The sequence below is a fragment of the Pleurodeles waltl genome, chromosome 6, assembly GCF_031143425.1.
Source record: "Pleurodeles waltl isolate 20211129_DDA chromosome 6, aPleWal1.hap1.20221129, whole genome shotgun sequence".
Lineage (NCBI taxonomy): Eukaryota > Metazoa > Chordata > Amphibia > Caudata > Salamandridae > Pleurodeles > Pleurodeles waltl.
In genome coordinates, this window is record NC_090445.1 from 30,781,081 (window position 1) to 30,808,110 (window position 27,030).

Here is a 27,030-nt window from a genome sequence, read left to right on the forward strand (position 1 = left end):
GACACACCGTCACAAGTACAGCATACCGTATGTGAACACACCGTAGCAAGTACAGCATACCGTATGTGGACACACTGTATCAAGTACAGCATACCGTATCTGGACACACCATAGCAAGTACAGCATACCATATGTGGACACACTGTAGCAAGTACAGCATACCAATTGTGGACACGCCGTAGCAAGTACAGCATACCAAATGTGGACACACCGTAGCAACTACAGCATACTGTATGCGGACACACCGTCACAAGTACAGCATACCGTATGTGGACACACCGTAGCAAGTACAGCATACCGTATGTGGACACACCGTAGCAAGTACAGCATACCGTATGTGGACACACTGTAGCAAGTACAGCATACCGTATGTGGACACACTGTAGCAAGTACAGCATACCGTATCTAGACATGCATACCATATGTGGACACGCCGTAGCAAGTACAGCATACCGTATGTGGACACGCCGTAGCAAGTACAGCATACCGTATGTGGACACACCAACATCTACACACACCATGTTTTTCATTTCAAAAGAACCCTCTGGCTCCCCATTCCTACAAAGTAGGCTTACGTCACTTCTCGGTGGAATGTAGTGCTTTACAAAACTGAAAATGGGGTTAAAAGTGGCGGCCTGAAGTATGTGGCATGACCCACTGAGACGTCTCTTTAGCACTGAAGAACTCCATGGAGGCCCCTCTTACCTTGTCATCTTGGTGATACTGAACAGACTGCTGAGAGTTGAAACCTGCCAAAATCAAGGTAACGAGAAGAAATTAGCTTTTCTCGCCAAATTCACAACTGTTTCTTATTAATATTCTACAAATATGTTGTTTTCAGAACAGACTGCAGGAAGTTTTTTGTGTGGTTGGATGGAGCGACAGATGTACTAACCAGATGGGGATGCAAATCTAGCGCCTCGAAAGAGTCAGAAGTGAAGACTTTCTCCTGTAACTGCTTCACGCTGGATCTGGGGGGGAAAAAAAAAAAAAAAAAAGAGGAAAAAAACAGATTTGGATTGTATTTTAAACTTGTCTACAGCCCTGATGTAATAAAGCCAGGTACTGAAAAAAGCACAACGAAAAATCACAAAAAGAGGAATTTTAGGCCAGCTCAGGACCATGGAGAAACTGTGCCCATTTACTGCTTGCATCACACTTCACACTCAGATACTCAAGGTTTACAGCTTTACAGTTTGTTTGCTACCATTCCCGAGCCTCTTTAAAGGACTTTCCCAATGTACAAGTCTTGTTTCTACAACTCATGTAGGGATGATACTCACCATATCAACTACACTCGCTGTACAAAAAAATAAAATCTGATATCACTCCTGTTCTACCGCGTCTCATCTACTGAAATATCTTTCCCCTTGAACCACTAGGCTCCAACTAGAACGTGTTACTCCTAAGACCCTCACTTCTCGGCTAGTCTGTGGACCTCTGAGTTCCATGTTTGATAATTTACTCCCAAATTCTCTTAACTTTTATAGCATGGTCACATACCCTGAACCCTCCTTGCAGAAAGTTTCATATCACAACCTGCAGCCAATGCGCCACCATATTTCGTCCTCTTATTCCAGACTCCTCGCTAGATCGTGTTATACACTCTAATTAATTTTATAACTAAGACAGCAAAGCCGAATGCACTCAGGATTAATTTTGGCCAACAAACTGCGTCTCATCACAATGTCTGAACCTAGGGGAGGGAGTAGGAGGTGTTGCGCTCTGACATGGCAGGGAAGCACACCAGCATTTCAAGTTTACTGGGCATCACAGGAGCCTTAATGTGATGAGGGCTGGTCTAGATGAAAAAATCATTACTTTGGTGAGGGACAGCCCTTTGAAAGTGAAGAACTACACTGCCGTCCCTCTAAATTGAAAATAAAAAAATAAAAAAATGAAGAAATGTGTACAAACCAAAAAAACAGGGATGCTTTACCAAGCAAATGACAATCACATGAGCAATTTTTGCTGTTGCCCAAGAAGGGAACTGATCATAAAACAGAATATACCCACAGGGCAGAAGGATCAACAGGGCTCTAGGATCCAGAATGACGATCCGGGTCATAGCTGGAGGAAGGCACCAACATCAGATGGACAGAGCTTACTTGTACTGCCTGGAAATTCCTTTATTTATTCTTGTTATAAAATGTCATTAATATTAATTAGTTTTAAAAGATTATGTACAGACATAAACATAAAAGAACCATAAAAGAAACATGAATACAACATAGTTAAGAAGAGTACAGGGGACGTCAGCATTGTTTATTTAATAATAATCTATACATGAGACGGGTTTACCCTGTAGATGAATTACCAACAATGGAAGTTAGTGTTATGCAACAGATCTGTACAAAAGGCTGGAGATCATACACACATTTTCTATTACAAGGTAATTGTTAATTGACTGGGTAGTTTCCATTATACTGTTATAAACAGTAAGTAAATAGACTTGGTTGCCAACTTGATCCGCAAGTTGACAAACAGTGTGTCGGGATGTCCCCCGTGTTATTTATCCGTAAAGGAAGAAAGAGTAATTATTACTTCATAGGACAGTACTCTACCACCTTCCTTCTTTTAACAAGATAGTTCATCTTTTTTGTGTACAAAAGATACAAAGATAGAATTTCAATGCCATTAAGTTATGGTGGTTGCTAAACTGGGAAAAAGGTATCATGAAAAGGATCACTGTACTACTAGACTATCGGAAGTTATGCACCAGTGAAAGAATGAACCATTGTACACCATGTGCCTAACTTTTGTGTTACATGTTTGGGACACTGTGGTTCCCATTGCATTCTGAATTAGCAACAAAAATGTTGCTAAGAAAAGAAATAGGATATAAAAATGAAAAAAAACATAATAATGAAACAAAAAACCCAGTTAAACTCAAAATTCCACACTTTTCAGAACCGTTCCAGAACGGATGGCGCATGAGAAGTCCTTCTTTATAGTCCCCACAAGTACTAGTAACAACGAAAACAACTCGTCACTCTCACAAGTGTTGTGCTATATTAAAACATTTAGGGCCTTGTTTAGAACTTGGCAGATGGTTTACTCTGTCACAAAGGTAACGCATAACCCGTCCGCTGAAATATAAATCCCTTTCTATCCTATGGGATTTAGATTTCAGTGGACGGGATATCCGTCACCGTTGTGACGGAATAACCCATCCGATGAGTTCTAAAATTCTTTCATGAGTCTGTTCAAGATTAGTCAACAAGTGTTATACAAAATGCTGTAAGACAGCTTTGGAACAGTTTGTCAAAACACACACTTCAAATGGCATTTATCACAAGCCACATTCTGCACAACAAGCAATAGGGCTAGATATCTGTGGATTGTAAGAATCCATGTACATAGGGATGTACACACATAGGCCCTCATTACGACCCTGGCGGTCAGCGGTAATTTGGGGAAAGATACCTTTTGCCAAATTATGACATTGGCAGTTTGGCTCCAGCCAGGCGGCCGTTACAATCCCACCCTCAGGATTATGACCCCGCCTACGGCCTTGGTTTTCGTGGCAAGCGTACCGCCACGAAAACCATGGTGGTAGGCACTGTCAGTGCCAGGGAATTCCTTCCCTGGCACTGATAGGGGTCTCACTGATAGGGGTCTCACCTGCCCCCCTCCCCAAAGTCCACTCCCACCCCGCTCCCTTTCCTGGACCCCCGCACATTTACACACCCACACACATATACACACGCATACCCACATCCACCCAGGCATGCACACATACCCACACACCGCAACACACACCAACATACTTTGTCGCACACACGCATTCACAACACACTACAAACACTCACATTCAGGCATTCACGCACTCATTTAACGCGACTCAGACCCTCATGCACACATACCAAACAGACACACACCTCCACACACAACAACAACCCCCTTTCCCCCTTTCCTGTTGGAGAATCCGACTTACCTGCTTGCAGGGAGTCTTCCGGCTCGAGACGGGACGCGGCGCTGCTGTCAGCAGCAGCGCCCGTCAGCAAAACACCGCCAGGCCGTATCATTGCTCATGATACAGTAGGCAGTGTTTTGCTGGTGTGGAGCTGCTGCTGACAGCAGTGCACCTTACCGCTGTCCGCCACTATGACCGTCGACGGAATTCCACCAGACTTCTGGCAGAATTCCATCGACGGTCATAATGCGGGTGGGCAGCTGGTAGCTACGGCGATGATATGTTGGCTGCCGTTGCCGTGGTGGTAGGCGGCAGTTACCACCAAGGTTGAAATGAGGGCCATAGTGACAGACTTACATAGTTCACAACGTAAAATTTGTCATGAGATAAGCGTCTCGTAAATGCGAAAGAGTTATGAACTGTGGTCTTTCAAAGTATTTAGGCCATTTGTCTAAGCCAGTAATTCACCTAGGAGTAGGATTTGATGTCACACGCCCCATGATATCTAACATGACACATGCCGCCCATGGTAATAAAACCTAGCCAGAGCACACGTTATGCGATCAAACAGACAATTATCCAAAACTGCGTGCTGCATCAACAGGTTTGTTTAGGATAACCCTGGTGGAATATAATGAATCACTTTTTCTGATCAGCTATGGTTAAATATATGGGTGTGGGCAGTGGTACAAGTAGTCGAACATAACAGGTTCTCAACTCTGACTGGCATTGCAGCGGAAAAAGCACTACATTAAAGATGGCCTGAGTTCAGTCAGCAGAGTTGCCAGCCATAATCGTCAATTATTTTTCTCTTGTTCCTCAAAGAGGAGGGGTTTTCCTTTGTGAGTAACTCATAGGCAAGAAGGACCAGCAAAGCTGAAAGGACGACTGATGCCAGAGTTTTTCTTTCAGGACAGAAATTCTTTGTGAATGCTGAGAGTGTCTTTACATAGTCTTGCAATACGCATAGTATTCGCACACAACACGATCATTTTACATCATAAATAATAGGATGATTTCTGTGTGTTGGAATCTCAATGTAGGGAAGATTAACTATTTGTTGTTTAGCATTTTCTAGTCTATGAGTGGGGACCATATTAGCGCTTTCAAGTGCTTTTACATGACATTCCTAGTGCCATCAGGATTCAGGTTTACAACAAAAAAAAACACAATTACATTTTTGGAAGTATCTTAAACCCCCTCAAGTAATCCAAACGTTTACAAGTTTTTGTGGAAGTTGGATTTTGCAATTTTTAGTGTTGAATTGATTTCCTTGCCTTGTTTTCAGAATCTTCAAGACAGATTGTCCTGGATTCAGATTCAATCTCTATTGAACACTATTATGGCTTTAGTGTTGAAGGATGGTTATGTTTGCTCTTAACAGCGAATAATGTGTTGGTAGTTCAACCTACATACCTTTCAGGCTCTAATTCTGCTCCACGTCTTTGGTATCTGATATGGTTGCATCAATTCACTTACGTCACTCTTGGAAATGGGCATGAGGAGTTTGCAAATAGGGATCAGGAACAAGCGAATGAGAACCCAGTGAAGGTAACAGGAAGCACCAAAGGGTTTAATAGCTAATAGTATTCTGGTATACGAGAATAGAATTCTGGTACACATGCTAGTGCCCTACCAGCAATTTCATGTGGATCCCATCTAGACATGCTCATATGGTGATCTAGGTATCTAGTCAACAGTGAACGATCTGCTCAATGTAAAGGTGTAACAAGGATCAAGCAATCAGATTTACTACGCGTCTTTGCAGTGTACTTCTACTAAAAGTGCCAACGTGGAGAGACTGGGATTTAGCTGCCATCTTTGCAAGCACAGGTTATGGCTAGGGAGATAAAACAATATCACAGGTTCGTATTTAGATATGCTGCGTAATTAGTTTGCAGACTGATCAATTCTTTGCTTAGGCGATGGGAGCTATTTTGAAGACAGGCATTTAAGAGCACTACGTGGAATATCAAGTTGTTTTTGTACATATTTTTATTGCATTTTCCAACCAGAAAAAAAAAACGTACAGGGTGTGTAGGAAGTTGGCTCTGTATGTGCTATTTCAAAGTAAGGAATAGCATGCACAGAGTCCAAGGGTTCCCCTTAGAGGTAAAATAGTGGTAAAAATAGATAATACTAATGCTCTATTTTGTGGTAGTGTGGTCGAGCAGTAGGCTTATCCAAGGAGTAGTGTTAAGCATTTGTTGTACATACACATAGACAATAAATGAGGTACACACACTCAGAGACAAATCCAGCCAATAGGTTTTGTTATAGAAAAATATCTTTTCTTAGTTTATTTTAAGAACCACAGGTTCAAATTTAACATGTAATATCTTGTTTGAAAGGTATTGCAGGTAAGTACATTAGGAACTTTGAATCATTTCAATTGCATGTATACTTTTCAAGTTATTGACAAATAGCTACTTTAAAAGTGGACACTTAGTGCAATTTTCACAGTTCCTGGGGGAGGTAAGTTTTTGTTAGTTTTACCAGGTAAGTAAGACACTTACAGGGTTCAGTTCTTGGTCCAAGGTAGCCCACCGTTGGGGGTTCAGAGCAACCCCAAAGTCACCACACCAGCAGCTCAGGGCCGGTCAGGTGCAGAGTTCAAAGTGGTGCCCAAAACGCATAGGCTAGAATGGAGAGAAGGGGGTGCCCCGGTTCCGGTCTGCTTGCAGGTAAGTACCCGCGTCTTCGGAGGGCAGACCAGGGGGGTTTTGTAGGGCACCGGGGGGGACACAAGCCCACACAGAAATTTCACCCTCAGCAGCGCGGGGGCGGCCGGGTGCAGTGTAGAAACAAGCGTCGGGTTTGCAATGTTAGTCTATGAGAGATCAAGGGATCTCTTCAGCGCTGCAGGCAGGCAAGGGGGGGCTTCCTCGGGGAAACCTCCACTTGGGCAAGGGAGAGGGACTCCTGGGGGTCACTTCTCCAGTGAAAGTCCGGTCCTTCAGGTCCTGGGGGCTGCGGGTGCAGGGTCTTTTCCAGGCGTCGGGACTTAGGTTTCAGAGAGTCGCGGTCAGGGGAAGCCTCGGGATTCCCTCTGCAGGCGGCGCTGTGGGGGCTCAGGGGGGACAGGTTTTGGTACTCACAGTCGTAGAGTAGTCCGGGGGTCCTCCCTGAGGTGTTGGTTTTCCACCAGCCGAGTCGGGGTCGCCGGGTGCAGTGTTGCAAGTCTCACGCTTCTTGCGGGGAGATTGCAGGGTCTTTAAAGCTGCTCCTTGAAACAAAGTTGCAGTCTTTTTGGAGCAGGTCCGCTGTCCTCGGGAGTTTCTTGTCTTTTTCGAAGCAGGGCAGTCCTCAGAGGATTCAGAGGTCGCTGGTCCCTTGGAAGGCGTCGCTGGAGCAGAGTTCTTGGGAAGGCAGGAGACAGGCCGGTGAGTTTCTGGAGCCAAGGCAGTTGTCGTCTTCTGGTCTTCCTCTGCAGGGGTTTTCAGCTAGGCAGTCCTTCTTCTTGTAGTTTGCAGGAATCTAATTTTCTAGGGTTCAGGGTAGCCCTTAAATACTAAATTTAAGGGCGTGTTTAGGTCTGGGGGGTTAGTAGCCAATGGCTACTAGCCCTGAGGGTGGGTACACCCTCTTTGTGCCTCCTCCCAAGGGGAGGGGGTCACAATCCTAACCCTATTGGGGGAATCCTCCATCTGCAAGATGGAGGATTTCTAAAAGTTAGAGTCACCTCAGCTCAGGACACCTTAGGGGCTGTCCTGACTGGCCAGTGACTCCTCCTTGTTGCTTTCTTTGTTCCCTCCAGCCTTGCCGCCAAAAGTGGGGGCCGTGGCCGAAGGGGGCGGGCAACTCCACTAAGCTGGAGTGCCCTGCTGGGCTGTGACAAAGGGGTGAGCCTTTGAGGCTCACCGCCAGGTGTCACAGTTCCTGCCTGGGGGAGGTGTTAGCATCTCCACCCAGTGCAGGCTTTGTTACTGGCCTCAGAGTGACAAAGGCACTCTCCCCATGGGGCCAGCAACATGTCTCTGGTGTGGCAGGCTGCTGGAACTAGTCAGCCTACACAGACAGTCGGTTAAGTTTCAGGGGGCACCTCTAAGGTGCCCTCTGGGGTGTATTTTGCAATAAAATGTACACTGGCATCAGTGTGCATTTATTGTGCTGAGAAGTTTGATACCAAACTTCCCAGTTTTCAGTGTAGCCATTATGGTGCTGTGGAGTTCGTGTTTGACAAACTCCCAGACCATATACTCTTATGGCTACCCTGCACTCACAATGTCTAAGGTTTTGTTTAGACACTGTAGGGGTACCATGCTCATGCACTGGTACCCTCACCTATGGAATAGTGCACCCTGCCTTAGGGCTGTAAGGCCTGCTAGAGGGGTGTCTTACCTATACTGCATAGGCAGTGAGAGGCTGGCATGGCACCCTGAGGGGAGTGCCATGTCGACTTACTCGTTTTGTCCTCACTAGCACACACAAGCTGGCAAGCAGTGTGTCTGTGCTGAGTGAGAGGTCTCCAGGGTGGCATAAGACATGCTGCAGCCCTTAGAGACCTTCCTTGGCATCAGGGCCCTTGGTACTAGAAGTACCAGTTACAAGGGACTTATCTGGATGCCAGGGTCTGCCAATTGTGGATACAAAAGTACAGGTTAGGGAAAGAACACTGGTGCTGGGGCCTGGTTAGCAGGCCTCAGCACACTTTCAATTGTAAACATAGCATCAGCAAAGGCAAAAAGTCAGGGGGCAACCATGCCAAGGAGGCATTTCCTTACACAACCCCCCCCCCCCAAACGAAAGAGGATGAGACTAACCTTTCCCAAGAGAGTCTTCATTTTCTAAGTGGAAGAACCTGGAAAGGCCATCTGCATTGGCATGGGCAGTCCCAGGTCTGTGTTCCACTATAAAGTCCATTCCCTGTAGGGAGATGGACCACCTCAACAGTTTAGGATTTTCACCTTTCATTTGCATCAGCCATTTGAGAGGTCTGTGGTCAGTTTGAACTAGGAAGTGAGTCCCAAAGAGGTATGGTCTCAGCTTCTTCAGGGACCAAACCACAGCAAAGGCCTCCCTCTCAATGGCACTCCAACGCTGCTCCCTGGGGAGTAACCTCCTGCTAATGAAAGCAACAGGCTGGTCAAGGCCATCATCATTTGTTTGGGACAAAACTGCCCCTATCCCATGTTCAGAGGCATCTGTCTGCACAATGAACTGCTTAGAATAATCTGGAGCTTTTAGAACTGGTGCTGAGCACATTGCTTGTTTCAGGGTGTCAAAGGCCTGTTGGCATTCCACAGTCCAGTTCACTTTCTTGGGCATTTTCTTGGAGGTGAGTTCAGTGAGGGCTGTCACAATGGATCCATATCCCTTCACAAACCTCCTGTAATACCCAGTCAAGCCAAGGAATGCCCTGACTTGAGACTGGGTTTTTGGAGCTACCCAGTCCAGAATAGTCTGGATCTTGGGTTGGAGTGGCTGAACTTGGCCTCCACCTACAAGGTGGCCCAAGTAAACCACAGTTCCCTGCCCTATCTGGCATTTGGATGCCTTGATAGAGAGGCCTGCAGATTGCAGAGCCTTCAAAACCTTCTTCAGGTGGACCAGGTGATCCTGCCAGGTGGAGCTAAAGACAGCAATATCATCAAGATAAGCTGTGCTAAAGGACTCCAAGCCAGCAAGGACTTGATTCACCAACCTTTGGAAGGTGGCAGGGGCATTCTTTAAACCAAAGGGCATAACAGTAAACTGATAATGCCCATCAGGTGTGGAGAATGCGGTTTTCTCTTTTGCTCCAGGTGCCATTTTTATTTGCCAGTACCCTGCTGTCAAGTCAAAGGTACTTAAGAATTTGGCAGCACCTAATTTATCTATGAGCTCATCAGCTCTAGGAATTGGGTGAGCATCTGTCTTGGTGACAGAATTGAGCCCTCTGTAATCCACACAAAACCTCATCTCTTTCTTTCCATCTTTGGTGTGAGGTTTGGGGACTAAGACCACTGGGCTAGCCCAGGGGCTGTCAGAGCGCTCAATTACTCCCAATTCCAGCATCTTGTGGACTTCCACCTTGATGCTTTCCTTAACATGGTCAGACTGTCTAAAGATTTTGTTTTTGACAGGCATGCTGTCTCCTGTGTCCACATCATGGGTACACAGGTGTGTCTGACCAGGGGTTAAGGAGAAGAGTTCAGGAAACTGTTGTAGGACTCTCCTACAATCAGCTTGCTGTTGGCCAGAGAGGGTGTCTGAGTAGATCACTCCATCTACTGAGCCATCTTTTGGGTCTGATGACAGAAGATCAGGGAGAGGTTCACTCTCTGCCTCCTGATCCTCATCTGTTACCATCAACAGATTCACATCAGCCCTGTCGTGGAAGAGCTTAAGGCGGTTCACATGGATCACCCTCTTGGGGCTCCTGCTTGTGCCCAGGTCCACCAGGTAGGTGACCTGACTCTTCCTTTCTAGCACTGGGTAAGGGCCACTCCATTTGTCCTGGAGTGCCCTGGGAGCCACAGGCTCCAGAACCCAGACTTTCTGCCCTGGTTGGAACTCAACTAGTGCAGCCTTTTGGTCATACCAAAACTTCTGGAGCTGTTGGCTGGCCTCAAGGTTTTTGGTTGCCTTTTCCATGTACTCTGCCATTCTAGAGCGAAGGCCAAGTACATAGTCCACTATGTCTTGTTTAGGCTCATGAAGAGGTCTCTCCCAGCCTTCTTTAACAAGAGCAAGTGGTCCCCTTACAGGGTGGCCAAACAGAAGTTCAAAGGGTGAGAATCCTACTCCCTTCTGTGGCACCTCTCTGTAAGCAAAAAGCAGACATGGCAAGAGGACATCCCATCTCCTTTTGAGTTTTTCTGGGAGCCCCATGATCATGCCTTTTAATGTCTTGTTGAATCTCTCAACTAAGCCATTAGTTTGTGGATGGTATGGTGTAGTGAATTTGTAAGTCACTCCACACTCATTCCACATGTGTTTTAGGTATGCTGACATGAAGTTGGTACCTCTGTCAGACACCACCTCCTTAGGGAAACCCACTCTGGTAAAGATACCAATGAGGGCCTTGGCTACTGCAGGGGCAGTAGTCGACCTAAGGGGAATAGCTTCAGGATACCTAGTAGCATGATCCACTACTACTAGGATGTACATATTTCCTGAGGCTGTGGGAGGTTCCAGTGGACCAACTATGTCCACACCCACTCTTTCAAAGGGGACCCCCACCACTGGAAGTGGAATGAGGGGGGCCTTTGGGTGCCCACCTGTCTTACCACTGGATTGACAGGTGGGGCAGGAGAGGCAAAACTCCTTAACCTTCTGGGACATATTGGGCCAGTAGAAGTGGTTGACTAACCTCTCCCACGTCTTGGTTTGTCCCAAATGCCCAGCAAGGGGAATATCATGGGCTAAGGTCAGAATAAACTCTCTGAACGACTGAGGCACTACCACTCTCCTAGTGGCACCAGGTTTGGGGTCTCTGGCCTCAGTGTACAGGAGTCCATCTTCCCAATAGACCCTATGTGTTCCATTTTTCTTGCCCTTGGACTCTTCAGCAGCTTGCTGCCTAAGGCCTTCAAGAGAGGGACAGGTTTCTTGTCCCTTACACAGCTCTTCCCTTGAGGGTCCCCCTGGGCCTAAGAGCTCAACCTGATAAGGTTCAAGTTCCAAAGGCTCAGTTCCCTCAAAGGGCAGAACTTCTTCCTGAGAAGAGAGGTTCTCTTTTTCTGACTGTGTTGCAGTTGGTTTCCCAACTGACTTTCCTTTTCTCTTGGTAGGCTGGGCCATTTTTCCAGACTCCAGCTCTACTTTTTCACCCTGTGCCTTGCATTGTGCTCTTGTTTTTACACACACCAGTTCAGGGATACCCAGCATGGCTGCATGGGTTTTTAGCTCTACCTCAGCACATGCTGAGGACTCCAGGTCATTTCCAACCAGACAGTCTACTGGGATGTTTGAGGAGACCACCACCTGTTTCAGGCCATTGACCCCTCCCCATTCTAAAGTTACCATTGCCATGGGATGTGCTTTAGTTTGATTGTCAGCATTGGTGACTGTATAAGTTTTTCCAGTCAGGTATTGGCCAGGGGAAACCAGTTTCTCTGTCACCATGGTGACACTGGCACCTGTATCCCTCAGGCCCTCTACACTTGTCCCATTAATAAAGAGCTGCTGCCTGTATTTTTGCATGTTAGGAGGCCAGGCAGCTAGTGTGGCTAAATCCACCCCACCCTCAGAGACTAGAGTAGCTTCAGTGTGGACCCTGATTTGCTCTGGGCACACTGTTGATCCCACTTGGAGACTAGCCATTCCAGTGTTACCTGGATTGGAGTTTGGAGTGGAACTTTTCTTGGGACAGGCCTTGTCTCCAGTTTGGTGTCCAGACTGACTACAGTTTCGACACCAGGCCTTCTTGGGATCAAAGTTTTTACCCTTGCACCCAGGATTGTTTTGTGAAGAGGCTCTGGGCCCACCCTCCTGTGCAGGTTTTTGGGGGCCTTTAGAAGACTCTTGACTATTTTTATTTTTGGCTGTCTCACCACCTTTCCCCTGGGGAGGTTTTGTGACCCCTTTCTTTTGGTCACCCCCTGTGGAAGTTTTGGACACCCTAGTCTTGACCCAATGGTTCTTTCCCAATTCTTGGGGAGAAATTGGTCCTAGGTCTACCAGATGCTGATGCAGTTTATCATTGAAACAATTACTTAACAGGTGTTCTTTCACAAATAAATTGTACAGCCCATCATAATTACTTACACCACTGCCTTGAATCCAACCATCTAGTGTTTTTACTGAGTAGTCTACAAAGTCAACCCAGGTCTGGCTCGAGGATTTTTGAGCCCCCCTGAATCTAATCCTATACTCCTCAGTGGAGAATCCAAAGCCCTCAATCAGGGTACCCTTCATGAGGTCATAAGATTCTGCATCTTGTCCAGAGAGTGTGAGGAGTCTATCCCTACACTTTCCTGTGAACATTTCCCAAAGGAGAGCACCCCAGTGAGATCTGTTCACTTTTCTGGTTACACAAGCCCTCTCAAAAGCTGTGAACCATTTGGTGATGTCATCACCATCTTCATATTTAGTTACAATCCCTTTAGGGATTTTCAACATGTCAGGAGAATCTCTGACCCTATTTATGTTGCTGCCACCATTGATGGGTCCTAGGCCCATCTCTTGTCTTTCCCTCTCTATGGCTAGGATCTGTCTTTCCAAAGCCAATCTTTTGGCCATCCTGGCTAACTGGATGTCCTCTTCACTGGAGTTATCCTCAGTGATTTCAGAGGTGTTGGTCTCTCCTGTGAGGGAACCAGCATCTCTGACTATTATTTTTGGAGTCAGGGTTTGAGAGACCCTGTTCTCCCTAGATAGGACTGGTAGGGGGGAATTTTCCTCCAAGTCACTATCCTCTTCCTCTGAGTTGCCACCCTCAGAGGGGTTGGCCTTTTCAAACTCTGCCAAAAGCTCCTGGAGCTGTATTTTGGTAGGTTTGGGGCCCATTGTTATTTTCTTTATTTTACAGAGTGACCTTAGCTCCCTCATCTTAAGATGGAGGTAAGGTGTGGTGTCGAGTTCCACCACAGTCACATCTGTGCTAGACATTTTGCTTCTAAAAGTTGGAATACTTTTTAAGAATCTACAACTGGTTCTAGAATCTAATTCAAACTTTTACAAACGTTTAAACTCTAAAAGAAATGCTAAACAGGATCTAACACAAGGCCCTAGCAGGTCTTTTAAGAATTTAGAAAACTTTTCAAATTGCAAAAATCAATTTCTAATGACAATTTTGGAATTTGTCGTGTGATCAGGTATTGGCTGAGTAGTCCAGCAAATGCAAAGTCTTGTACCCCACCGCTGATCCACCAATGTAGGAAGTTGGCTCTGTATGTGCTATTTCAAAGTAAGGAATAGCATGCACAGAGTCCAAGGGTTCCCCTTAGAGGTAAAATAGTGGTAAAAATAGATAATACTAATGCTCTATTTTGTGGTAGTGTGGTCGAGCAGTAGGCTTATCCAAGGAGTAGTGTTAAGCATTTGTTGTACATACACATAGACAATAAATGAGGTACACACACTCCGAGACAAATCCAGCCAATAGGTTTTGTTATAGAAAAATATCTTTTCTTAGTTTATTTTAAGAACCACAGGTTCAAATTTAACATGTAATATCTTGTTTGAAAGGTATTGCAGGTAAGTACATTAGGAACTTTGAATCATTTCAATTGCATGTATACTTTTCAAGTTATTGACAAATAGCTACTTTAAAAGTGGACACTTAGTGCAATTTTCACAGTTCCTGGGGGAGGTAAGTTTTTGTTAGTTTTACCAGGTAAGTAAGACACTTACAGGGTTCAGTTCTTGGTCCAAGGTAGCCCACCGTTGGGGGTTCAGAGCAACCCCAAAGTCACCACACCAGCAGCTCAGGGCCGGTCAGGTGCAGAGTTCAAAGTGGTGCCCAAAACGCATAGGCTAGAATGGAGAGAAGGGGGTGCCCCGGTTCCGGTCTGCTTGCAGGTAAGTACCCGCGTCTTCGGAGGGCAGACCAGGGGGGTTTTGTAGGGCACCGGGGGGGGACACAAGCCCACACAGAAATTTCACCCTCAGCAGCGCGGGGGCGGCCGGGTGCAGTGTAGAAACAAGCGTCGGGTTTGCAATGTTAGTCTATGAGAGATCAAGGGATCTCTTCAGCGCTGCAGGCAGGCAAGGGGGGGCTTCCTCGGGGAAACCTCCACTTGGGCAAGGGAGAGGGACTCCTGGGGGTCACTTCTCCAGTGAAAGTCCGGTCCTTCAGGTCCTGGGGGCTGCGGGTGCAGGGTCTTTTCCAGGCGTCGGGACTTAGGTTTCAGAGAGTCGCGGTCAGGGGAAGCCTCGGGATTCCCTCTGCAGGCGGCGCTGTGGGGGCTCAGGGGGGACAGGTTTTGGTACTCACAGTCGTAGAGTAGTCCGGGGGTCCTCCCTGAGGTGTTGGTTTTCCACCAGCCGAGTCGGGGTCGCCGGGTGCAGTGTTGCAAGTCTCACGCTTCTTGCGGGGAGATTGCAGGGTCTTTAAAGCTGCTCCTTGAAACAAAGTTGCAGTCTTTTTGGAGCAGGTCCGCTGTCCTCAGGAGTTTCTTGTCTTTTTCGAAGCAGGGCAGTCCTCAGAGGATTCAGAGGTCGCTGGTCCCTTGGAAGGCGTCGCTGGAGCAGAGTTCTTGGGAAGGCAGGAGACAGGCCGGTGAGTTTCTGGAGCCAAGGCAGTTGTCGTCTTCTGGTCTTCCTCTGCAGGGGTTTTCAGCTAGGCAGTCCTTCTTCTTGTAGTTTGCAGGAATCTAATTTTCTAGGGTTCAGGGTAGCCCTTAAATACTAAATTTAAGGGCGTGTTTAGGCCTGGGGGGTTAGTAGCCAATGGCTACTAGCCCTGAGGGTGGGTACACCCTCTTTGTGCCTCCTCCCAAGGGGAGGGGGTCACAATCCTAACCCTATTGGGGGAATCCTCCATCTGCAAGATGGAGGATTTCTAAAAGTTAGAGTCACCTCAGCTCAGGACACCTTAGGGGCTGTCCTGACTGGCCAGTGACTCCTCCTTGTTGCTTTCTTTGTTCCCTCCAGCCTTGCCGCCAAAAGGGGGGGCCGTGGCCGGAGGGGGCGGGCAACTCCACTAAGCTGGAGTGCCCTGCTGGGCTGTGACAAAGGGGTGAGCCTTTGAGGCTCACCGCCAGGTGTCACAGTTCCTGCCTGGGGGAGGTGTTAGCATCTCCACCCAGTGCAGGCTTTGTTACTGGCCTCAGAGTGACAAAGGCACTCTCCCCATGGGGCCAGCAACATGTCTCTGGTGTGGCAGGCTGCTGGAACTAGTCAGCCTACACAGACAGTCGGTTAAGTTTCAGGGGGCACCTCTAAGGTGCCCTCTGGGGTGTATTTTGCAATAAAATGTACACTGGCATCAGTGTGCATTTATTGTGCTGAGAAGTTTGATACCAAACTTCCCAGTTTTCAGTGTAGCCATTATGGTGCTGTGGAGTTCGTGTTTGACAAACTCCCAGACCATATACTCTTATGGCTACCCTGCACTCACAATGTCTAAGGTTTTGTTTAGACACTGTAGGGGTACCATGCTCATACACTGGTACCCTCACCTATGGTATAGTGCACCCTGCCTTAGGGCTGTAAGGCCTGCTAGAGGGGTGTCTTACCTATACTGCATAGGCAGTGAGAGGCTGGCATGGCACCCTGAGGGGAGTGCCATGTCGACTTACTCGTTTTGTCCTCACTAGCACACACAAGCTGGCAAGCAGTGTGTCTGTGCTGAGTGAGAGGTCTCCAGGGTGGCATAAGACATGCTGCAGCCCTTAGAGACCTTCCTTGGCATCAGGGCCCTTGGTACTAGAAGTACCAGTTACAAGGGACTTATCTGGATGCCAGGGTCTGCCAATTGTGGATACAAAAGTACAGGTTAGGGAAAGAACACTGGTGCTGGGGCCTGGTTAGCAGGCCTCAGCACACTTTCAATTGTAAACATAGCATCAGCAAAGGCAAAAAGTCAGGGGGCAACCATGCCAAGGAGGCATTTCCTTACAGGGTGTCATAGCTCACATGGGTCACACGACCTTTAGCAGACTTACAGTTACTTTATCCAAAAGTGTCATACAAGCAGGGCCAGCAGTTAGAGATCCCTTACAAACCCCAACATGTTTCAAACCTGGTCAGATCTCCTATTCCTTCCCCATCGTTTCCCTGCCACATTGCGTAGATAATATTAATAAGCAAAGTCACCTTACAAGTCTGCTACTAGATATTTAACATTTCTGCCAAGGTGAATCTTTAAAATGGTGTCACTGTAATACAATATGCATTCCTTCCTTAAACGTTTCGGTCATGTTTGAAGAAGGTTACCAACATCCCAGGACCCCTTCACAATGCACACCCCACTAGCACCAGCAGCCAGTCCAATGCCAGCAAGAAAGAATGTTTATATCTCCAGCAACAAATCAAGCTGCTCCCACGAAATCATTGGCCCTATCTCCCCTCACAGGGGTCTAGTCCGAGGCGGGTCAGAGATAGCTTGTATTATCACGGTCCTCACTAACAGGTCATCTGTTAGGTTTTCATCTCGCTGAACCCTCCTTGTTTGTGAATCTGCTGCTGCCTATTCTAACATGTCACAAACCCAGGACTCCCTAGGAAGTGCTGGCGGGCTTGTCCAGTGCATGGCTATAGGCTTTCTGGCCAGTATGGTGCCCAACTTAATTAAAAAATATTCCTCATGCGCTTCCCCCTCAATTTGTTAGGAGAGATGAATGGGAGGGGACGGTTAGTATACTGAGATGTAATGTTATTTGAAGAGGTGAATCTTCAACCTTTTTTTCCTACAGTGGAGCAGAGTTGTTCGGTCCTGATGGCTACAGGGAAGTTGTTTCAGATTCTAGGTGCATCAATGGAAAAGGCCTGCTGCCTTGTTAAAACTCTGACCTAAAAGGATTTGCTACTTTCCTCGAGATTATCATTGCTTGTAAGTATCTTCTGTTTGTTCGTATTTACTGATGCGACTCTCAAAAAACACCAACAGAAGTGCAAATGTCGATGTTTCTGAAATTTCAACGATTACCTCTTCATGCAGATTGGAAATTTCGATGATTCAATTGCGAGGTCTGCTTAACTTTGTAGTGCTACAGTACTCCAAAAGTGGAGGAAAAGTACATTCTCTACCCACACTGCATCAGTAGCTGGATATCAGTATTGCTGGGCACCATTTTAAGTCTTCTCTTCATTTGGCTTTTGGAATTGTGATGTTTTCTCTATTACAGGTTTTTTTTTTAACAACTAAACTTAATTCTTCAGATTCTGCATAGTTTCCAATTTTCACTGATATCTCAGTCAAGTCCTAGTGTTGCGCTGGAGTACCGCTAAGGAGAGCAGGAGCAATGCGAATATGCAGGAATCTGCAAGGTTAATCCATGCCCCTACCTTACACATTATAATATACATTAGCACCCTAATTACAATATTTAGGGTCAACCCAGCCTATCCCAGAGTGCAGAATGGGGCACTAATGTTTGCCCACATTTTAAGCTAACAAAGCGTGGAGTAGGGTATGAAGCGGGTAGAGCTGGGCAGGATGCTTCTGCGCGTGGAATGTGAAACTAGAGTAGTGTGTGCCATTAGCTTTACTGCCCACGTCTTCGAACATTGACAGCAGTTCAATGTGATTTTCACTCATTATCATTCACTGCATTCCGCTCCAAGCTTTTATTTGTGGTTTTAGCAATGAACAACATTTAATTCACTCAGCTGAGGACTATGCAGCTTATTTAAAACATACACCGGAGTGTAAACAGATTCTCAGTCAGTAAGCTTTCTTGTAAATAAGGCACTGACCAGCAGTAACAGTACTACTTATTCAAGAGAAATAACCTGAATTAAAGAGCCCATCTGAATATATAGTGTGGTAGAAAAACAATTTCAAAGTATCTGGTTTTATAATTATTCATCTGTTAAAAATGACTTCTGATGAGAAGATTACCTGCCTCGAATAAGGAGGTAAGCAAATAATGGAAGATGGTTTTTACAACTCCAATGCCAAAAATTATACACAAACAAGACTAACTCAATAAAAATAGGCCCTCGTCTTCAATAATCACTTGCCAAACTAATCTGTGTCATATTTACTACATCTGGCCTTTGCTCTGAATGTTTGAAAGAATTAACATCTTACGTTCAAAGGCATCTTACATGCCCACAAATTTCAAAGACCTGGAATGAGATTTTAAAGAAAAAGGAATTGCAAAGAACAGAGAATCTGACCTGGGAATTGGAATAAACAAGATTCTATGAACGAGTACCTTCGACGCTTGCATAATTACATGGTTAATGATAAGCACAAGAAGCTGTGGATCCAAAAAGCATTAAAAAGTGGGAATAAATCTGGCGGAAAAGGGAAAACATAAAAAAACACAACAGGATATATGAATAACTAAATGTTCAAGACTGGCCACCCTTGAGTGAGCTTTCTTCTCCATCACAGATGTGCATATGGACTTCAAGTTCCTGAACACATGCAAATGGTGAAAACTCAACAAGTGCTCATCTGGCGTTAGTTGATTGTTACTTCGAAGTGTTTTTAACCCTCTAGATAAACTTCCTCTCACTTCAGAGGATATGCCACAGATCTGACCATAACCATGTTCTTGGACCTTCCCATTGGAAGTCCCTCCAACCAGAACCCAGTATTGGACTCATGCTTGTAATTATCGTATGTTTTTAGGGGCGTGGGGGGACAGGAGGACCTAGAAAGGTTTAGGGGTGAGTTCTGGACATGGATGTGGGTAGAGGGGTTGGATTCAATGTTAGCTTGTAGTGGAGACTAGCCAGGATTAGGAGTGGATAATCTTGTTCCCCTTTGTCGAATGCTGCGTACTGAGTAGTCTCAGAGTAGGATATCTTCCTGGGGTTAAGCTAACTGATCGCCTACCCAAATAGGGACTCATTAAGTGTGATACACCACTTTTTGCTCAAAATGACAAAGTGGACGTCTCCTCATGGACTGGTGGGGGATACACTCATCATGGGCTGGGTCTAGTTCTGATGAGTGTAGTCAGATAAATGGGTCTCTGAATAGCATGGCTTTATATTGCTTGCAGAATCAGACGAATGAATTCCACTCTCAGTTAATGGTGAGCACAATGCAGTTTCAATTCATGGACTCGTGGCAGTGGTCCACCACTGTGCTTCAGCCACTTACTTTTGAAGAACAATCACATGAAAATGTTTTGACTTGAGAACTCTAGTTGAAATCAGTGCTAAAAGTGTTCTTCCTAGGTCAATAAAATGATTACCAATGATTAGGGTAATAATGAGCACATATTACCAGCATCTAAAGCCCACAAAAGCAGAAACGAAAACTTTGTGACATGACCAATTTCCAAAACATACATTTAAGCAGTCTTTTGTTTTTATTGATGAGGAAGCTGTAAACATGCATTTGTTTAAGACTGTTGCCATACAAGTGTGTTGTTCTGAATTAACTTTCACCTCTGGTTACATTTACTTATTTGTTGGTTACCTCTTTTAGAATTTAGAGGATGAATTATTCATCATCAGACATGCAGAGATTTCAAAAGGCTTATGTTTCACCTTTACCTCTACCCACCCTAACTTCACCCTTACCTACCTCTACCGACCCCTAAACCCCAACACCCCTCACCTTCTTTTACCTCTGAAGATCTCTGAACCTTAAAATCACCCTTACCTACCTGTACACACCCCTAAACCCTAACACCCCCTCACCTCCTTTTACCTCTGAAGATCTCTGAACCCTAAATTCACCCTTACCTCTACCCACCCAGAACCCCAAATTCACCCTTGAACCCTCAAGGCATACTCACCAGTCAACCTCACCTCTTTAACCCCTGCGAACCCCTAAATACTCAAGTCACGCTCCCCACATTTAGCTCTGCCCACCCTTGAACTTTCAAGCGATGCTCACCTTCCCCTTACCTCTGCCCACCCCTGAACCCCAAAGTCACCTTTACCTCCATCAATCCCTAAATCCTAAAATCACTTTTAAAAAAAATTAAAAGAAACATATAAATGATTTTTTTTTTAAATATACTTACCTCCGTGGTAAAGGTACAAATACTGACCTGCATGGTACTTACATGTATGATAAAGACTGCGTGGTAAAGGTCATGCGTGGTGAAAGCTGTTGTATTTCAGGCAGGACACATCCCCACCCCTTCCTTAAACATTCTCTTGCCTTCACCCTAGTGCCCCTAAATGTTTTGGAGGGCACTGTCGGATGTTTTATGGCCTTCAGCATTTCTTTGGTGGGCACCTTTGCCTGTTTGACAGTTTGTCACCTCCCTCCCTCCATTCCCACACCCTCTACTTTTGGTCTTGCCTGAGACAGAGCACGTCCTGTCGCTTGTGAGGCATTTTGTTTACTTTTGTTTAGAGCTCCCCTATTGCTAACCATTGATTGGCTTCATTTTCACTCTCATTTCCTTGCTTCTCCTTTGTCAGCGAGTGCCGGCTTCACTTCCTCTTCATGCGTTAGTCCCTACCCTGGAGCATGACTCAAGTAATTCTATCCATGCAGAGTGTCCTTCCACTGCACCCCATTTTCAGATATACTTCTTTCCCCTTCTACTTGTAACCCTTTTCTCCCTTCCTGCAGCCACACTGGAGGTGGCCCTGTTCCCCCCTGCCCAAGTTGTTACTTGTCCAGTCTGTCCCCTCCCGCATTGTTGATTGTCCCGTCCACATCTCACCTGCTCCATCATCGGTGCTTACTCCCTCCTGCCACGCCAGGAAAAGAAAAAGCACCAAAAAGTAACACCAGTGGGTTTCACAATGCTAGAGAGAGACAGATGGCGCTGCAACCCCTGCTCTGCATGGTCTTTTTGGCACGGTCTTTATGCAGGCCCACATGGCGAATTTCAGCTCGATGTAAGATATTTAAACATTTTTTTTAATGAAGGCAGAGCATAATCCCATAATAGGGAAATGGATCACTGCCTCTCTTGGTAGCTGCTAGCTGCATCACAGCTCTTTTTTCTAACTTTTCAGCCATGCTGCACAGCAGTCAAGTTGCAGTACAACAAGACAAGAAACTGACAAAGTCAACAGCTCTCTCATAAGCAGCACTTATTAGCTTAGCCAAAGCTTGTTAAACAAACTATAGGAACATTGTTTCAAATGGTTTCCGCCCATTTTGTTGAAATACAGTGGGACATCTGTTTTCTGAAGTAGTCAGGACTTAATGTTTCAATAGGCCTATTGCATGGAATTTAAAATTTGGTCCTGCCAGCTAAAGGCCTTTTTCAGGATTCGTTTGACAAGCTACCTTCTTTAACTGTTAAGGCTCAATCTGCAACAAACAACAAAGTGATTACCAGAATGCTCAAATTATTCTCTGCCACTGGTGATTACTTGGGGTTGCATCACAATCCAGGACTAGATTAATTCAAGCATTCTTGCCATCACTTTGTAGTTTTGAGCAACAAGCACCCTAAGTGCGACAGGTATGCCGGATGTGATCTGGTGCTCACTGTGCCTCCAGGTATATCGCAGTCACAAGGCCAAACAAGGACTGGAGTTTCTTGTGTTCACTCTCAGAGGAGGTGTGACCTGGCAGTTCAGACTGGACTGCTCCTACTGGAGCAGGAACAAGGCTGAGATTAATTCAAGCATTCTTGCCATCACTTTGTAGTTTTGAGCAACAATCACACTAAGTGCGACAGGTATGCCGGATGTGAGCCCGGTGCTCACTGTGCCTCAAGGTATAACGCAGTGATGAGGCCAAAACTGCTCTGGGGCTGCTTGTGTTCACTCTCAGAGGAGGCGTGACCTGGCAGTTCAGACTGGACTGCTACTACTGGAGCAGGAACAAGGCTGATCTTTATAAGGCTAACTTCTATCTAGAGTGACAAAGTGGAGAAAAACAATGGGCTCGGTTGCACGCAGAGAGATCGCCAGAGGCTGAGATTAATTCAAGCATTTTTTCTATTATTTTGTTGTTTGTTGCAGTTGCGGTTCAGGGTAGCAGATAGCTTTGAAACTCTGAAATCCATTCTAGAGCTGTTTGCACAGATCCGTGTAAATCATGTTGTATTAATCCAACCTAGTACGTTGCCACAGATATCAAGGGTCAATTTCCAGGAATAGCAGAAATTCCCTGTATCAGAGCAATCTAAAAGATAGTGTTTTTGACATTTAGCTTATTTGTGCTCAGAATGAGCCGATACTTTGAGAAAAGTTTCTAGAGGTTCAAAATTCTGTTTCCTAAACCCCGAGACAAAGGACTCAGTCAATGTGCCAACCCGAACTACAAAACCAGTTGGTTTGCATCAAATTCACAACCCATTGAGCAATGTTTGCTTAATGTGTTTTTCAGGTAACGATCAGTCCCATGAGACGTGACTGGTACATTTAGTGGAACACCAAATCCTCTTTTATTAATAAATAACAGACTCAAGGATCACTAGAAAACTGAATATACATTTTAAAATATGTACTTTAAAACTTAAACTCTAACCTAGTGCACACAATATGAATTGTAAGTACAAGGAAGATAAACATCAAGGCAACAAGGAGGTTTAAGGGAAGTGTAAAAAGACAAATACTACTTAAGCATTATTGCAATGTACTCTATAGCACACAAACACCTTAATTTACTACTTCTAAGCACTATGCTTTTTCTAGCACATTAGCAAATAAAAGCCCATTGTGAGTTTCAGAGATGGTTCACACCAGTAAACCTGTTTTCAGAACAAGTTCTATTTCGGCTCACACGTGCATGGGTGATAAGCAGAGCCAGCAAATCAGCTGGCCAGACAGCCAGTGAAGGCAGGTTGCCTCCCAGCACCCAACAGTTAAGGCGAGTGAGCGACTATGCCAGTTCCCGCTGTAGCCTGGAGTGATGACTCTCTCGGACTCTGTTCTCCCTGTGCACAGTCTCTATATGATTGTTTATTCTGAAAGTCTTTAACAAGCTTCTGAATAATCAACAATGAATGGTGTAATGCCAACGTCAATACTGCCCATATCAACTTCAATTAACAAATATATTCATGTAAGCTGGATTGTCATATTTGCAGAACAGAACAATATCAAAGGAAAGTGCACTTGATTTAATCATACATATTCAGTTTTGATTCACTAAATAGCACGTCGGTCACAGAAGATGAATTCACTGACTAAAATGTTTTTAAAAAACATAATATTCACGAGAGTTATCTGCGTTGAAGAGGATACCCAGACTTTAACTTCCGATGCCGGGCCTGGAAATGGAACTAGTGTTGGCTGCCACCTGAATGGCAGATCTCCAACCCTGTCACTACCCACTGACAAGCTGTCAGTTGTAATGCCACTTAGACACTGAAAATTAACTTTCTCCCAGAAGAAGAATGGATATGACCACAAGCAATACAGTTTCCTTTTGTAGGTGATGAACATCTTTCAGCTACTTCAGATGTTCTTCTTACTTTTAAGTTTGAGAAGTTTTGCCCAACACTATGGTATTATATGGAAGGTATCAAGATATAGCCTGCAAAGGATGGTTGGACTTTAAATACAACATAATTACAAAGAAACTAAAAGACTCTATGCAAAAACAAGGAGTGGCAAGGCCAAGAAGTCTGGTTTGGGCTGCAAAGCTATGGGCTTTTCCAAAATGTTTTTTTATTAAAGTATAAGAAAAAAAAAATCAAAGTTGCCCCTCCCCCCCACCTCCCCTCTCCCGAGCATGCACTTGCATGCAGACAAACAGGCTGCCATCTCATAATGGTTTTTTGTTATTCTCTGTCAAACACCACTGTAAGATGGCTACCAGCGTCTGTCCACGCACGAGCAGCCACACTGGAATATTTTCGCTCTAAGGAAGCATAACAAAAACAGCATGATGGATATCCCTCGAATTATAACAAAAAATTCTAAGGCTGCCACCTATATGTCTGCACACAAAAGTGGAATCCTGGAATTGCTTTTGTCCTACTTTAGTAAAAGCCACTCAGTGATGGCTGCCATGTGTGTAAAGGCATCTGCAGGCACAGTTGGTTATCACTGAATTATGTTTTATTAAGTGCTACAAAAACCATGCAAAGATGGCTGCCGATGCATGCGCACAAGTGGGTGGTCATCGGAGAATCATTTTATAGCCCATTTAAAGAGGAACAACATCCTCGGTCTACGAGCAGCGTGGAGCACACTGCAAGCTTTAGTGAGGACCCATTAACAATGTCGGGGGCTGCCAGGCCCTCATAAAAACAAACCACTAATCTTTGAAAGGGTATACATTGAAAGGGTCTCTTGTCTGTATGGATAAATGCATGGACTTTGGCAAAATGCAGTCACCCACACAAAAGCCAACCAATTGTTGCAGACTAATTGCCTCATGCTGAAAGCTGTGGAAAATGGAAGCAAAATGTGAATGACACTTAAATAGACCAATGGATGAAGAGGGCTGGTTAAACGCGGCTGTATGCACGTGTATGTATTTTTATGTATTTTTGGGGAGGCAGGGGGACAATAAGGTCTCGAGCCAACGCCAGACCTAACAATAATGCATCTGATGGTCCTATAGACCTGCTATCCCAATCTCTGCTCCTCATGATGCAATACTGTTTCTCCACGTCTTAAATCTTTTCAATCTACTAATTCTCCACTATCACTGCATCATAACTACACAGGTAAAGTAATCTGTTTTAAGCTAAGATCTCCGGTTTTAAAACCTTTAGCGTGGAAGGAGAGCATTTCTAACAACATAAAGAATGTTCTAGAGTGCAGTACTCCCCTTTGGTGCTAGTCGCATGCTCTCGACATTGATTCAAAGCATGCTACTTGGGAGGCAGCCAATTATCTCACGATAATGGTCTCAAAAGCATTCAGTGATTTTATACTAAAGTCTTTACAAGTGTAGAGCACTTATGTGACACTCAGTATTGATGACCAAACATGGCTAAATGTCATCTAAAATCCAGATTGCCGCTGGCCTACTAGAGAGCTCATTAACACTGGAGTCCTCTTCGTAAGTCTCTAAATGGAATGTCCAACTTTACACAATTACACAAAGTAGAAAATGGAAATCTTTCACCCAAAAAAAAAAAAAAAAAAAAAGACAGGCTATACAAACAGAAAAACTAGTTGGTTGAATACCTTAAATTATGCTATTTATTTTGCCTGTTTGATTTATGTAATGCTCAGCGGTGCTCTTCAAAGGTGTTTGAGAGCAAAACAGTCACCACGACTAATTGAAAGTGCATTAACAAGATAAAAGGAATTATAAGAGTAGAGGACAGTCAAGAAGCTATAAAAAAGACCAAAAAGCGAAAATCTACAAAATGTCTCTGTAATCATTTGAGATGAATCTGGGAACTTCTAAAATTATCACAAAACTGCCATACAGGTTCACTCAAAAGGCAAATATGTTTGGAAGAAATATCTTCTGCAATCTGCAAAGAAATTACTACATAAAATATCTCCTGTAATATGCGGCTGAGGAGGTGCACGGAATATCAGATTTAGCATTTAGGGGTGCAATGCAAAGTGCAGGGCCTGCAAATCAGATGTAAGCTACAGATCAGGGTTTGCACAGAATATCTGCTGTAGCTGCAGAGGAATTGATGTACGTACTATCTGCTGCAATGCAAAGAGAAAGCATACAAATTGACTGCTGGTATGTGCAGGGGAGATGCACAGGATATCTGGCGTAGTGTGCAGATGAGCCGCACCCATTATCTGCGGTGATGTGCTTTGGAGGTGTTGTACACTAGAGAAGTGTCCTAATGTATCTGAGCTAACGTGCAGTATGGGGAAGTACTCTCTATCTGCTGTAAAAGCACACTAGAGAGCAGCAGCTGCTGTAACATGCAACCGAGGTGGTGTACAAAATATCTGCAGAAATGTGTAGACAGTATTGCACTTGAGATGTGTGTAATGCACAGAAAAGGCGCTACACAGAATTTTACTGAACGTGCGGTGCAGGAGTGCAGAGCATCTTCTGAAGATGAGGTGTTGCACACAATGTCTACTGCTATATGCAGAGGGTGTTTTCCAGAATACCTCGTGTAATGTTTAGGGAAAGCCCTCAGAATATTCCAGCTACAACATGCAGGGGAGGTGCTGTACAATATATCTGATGCAACGTGCCATGAAGGCACTGTACATAATACCAGCTGTAACGTGCACCTGAGGTGAATAACAGAATATCTACCATGTGGTGCACGGTGCAGATGAGTTATTACACACAGTAACGACTGTAACACATAGGGATGGTGTTCAAACTATCTGAACACCTCTCATGCACAGAGAAATGGAGGAGGTGTACACTTAGCCCATGAAATGTGCAGTGAAGTTGTTGTAAATAATACCCGCAAGAAAGATGCGCCCTACATCTGATACCATGAGCAGTCAAGGCGTTGTAAATAATATCTGCAAGAAACAAGCACCCCACATCTCATACAATGTGCAGTCAAGGCGTTGTAAATAATATCTGCAAGAAACAAGAACCCTACATCTGATACCATGTGCAGTCAAGGCGTTGTAAGTAATATCTGCAAGAAAAAAGCACCCTACATCTGATACAATGTGCAGTCAAGGCGTTGTAAATAATATCTGCAAGAAAGATGCGCCCTACATCTGATACAATGTGCAGTCAAGGCGTTGTAAATAATATCTGCAAGAAACAAGCACCCTACATCTGATACAAT

At 45.0% G+C, this 27,030-nt stretch overlaps 1 protein-coding gene across 2 annotated transcripts in view; it reads right to left on the minus strand.

Annotated features, from left to right (window-relative positions):
- The window catches only part of DDX31 (DEAD-box helicase 31), a 302,158-nt gene that overhangs the window by 252,887 nt on the left and 22,241 nt on the right, over positions 1-27,030 (minus strand). Inside the window, exons 3-4 of one of the 2 annotated variants that reach the window (XM_069237113.1) lie at positions 896-971; positions 706-749 (exon numbers count right to left, since the gene is read on the minus strand). The exons of the other annotated variant lie outside the window; for it this stretch is intronic. Of the exons in view, the coding sequence (XP_069093214.1) occupies positions 706-749; positions 896-971 (120 nt within the window). The remainder of the gene's footprint in view (positions 1-705; positions 750-895; positions 972-27,030) is intronic. 2 annotated transcript variants of the gene reach the window in all.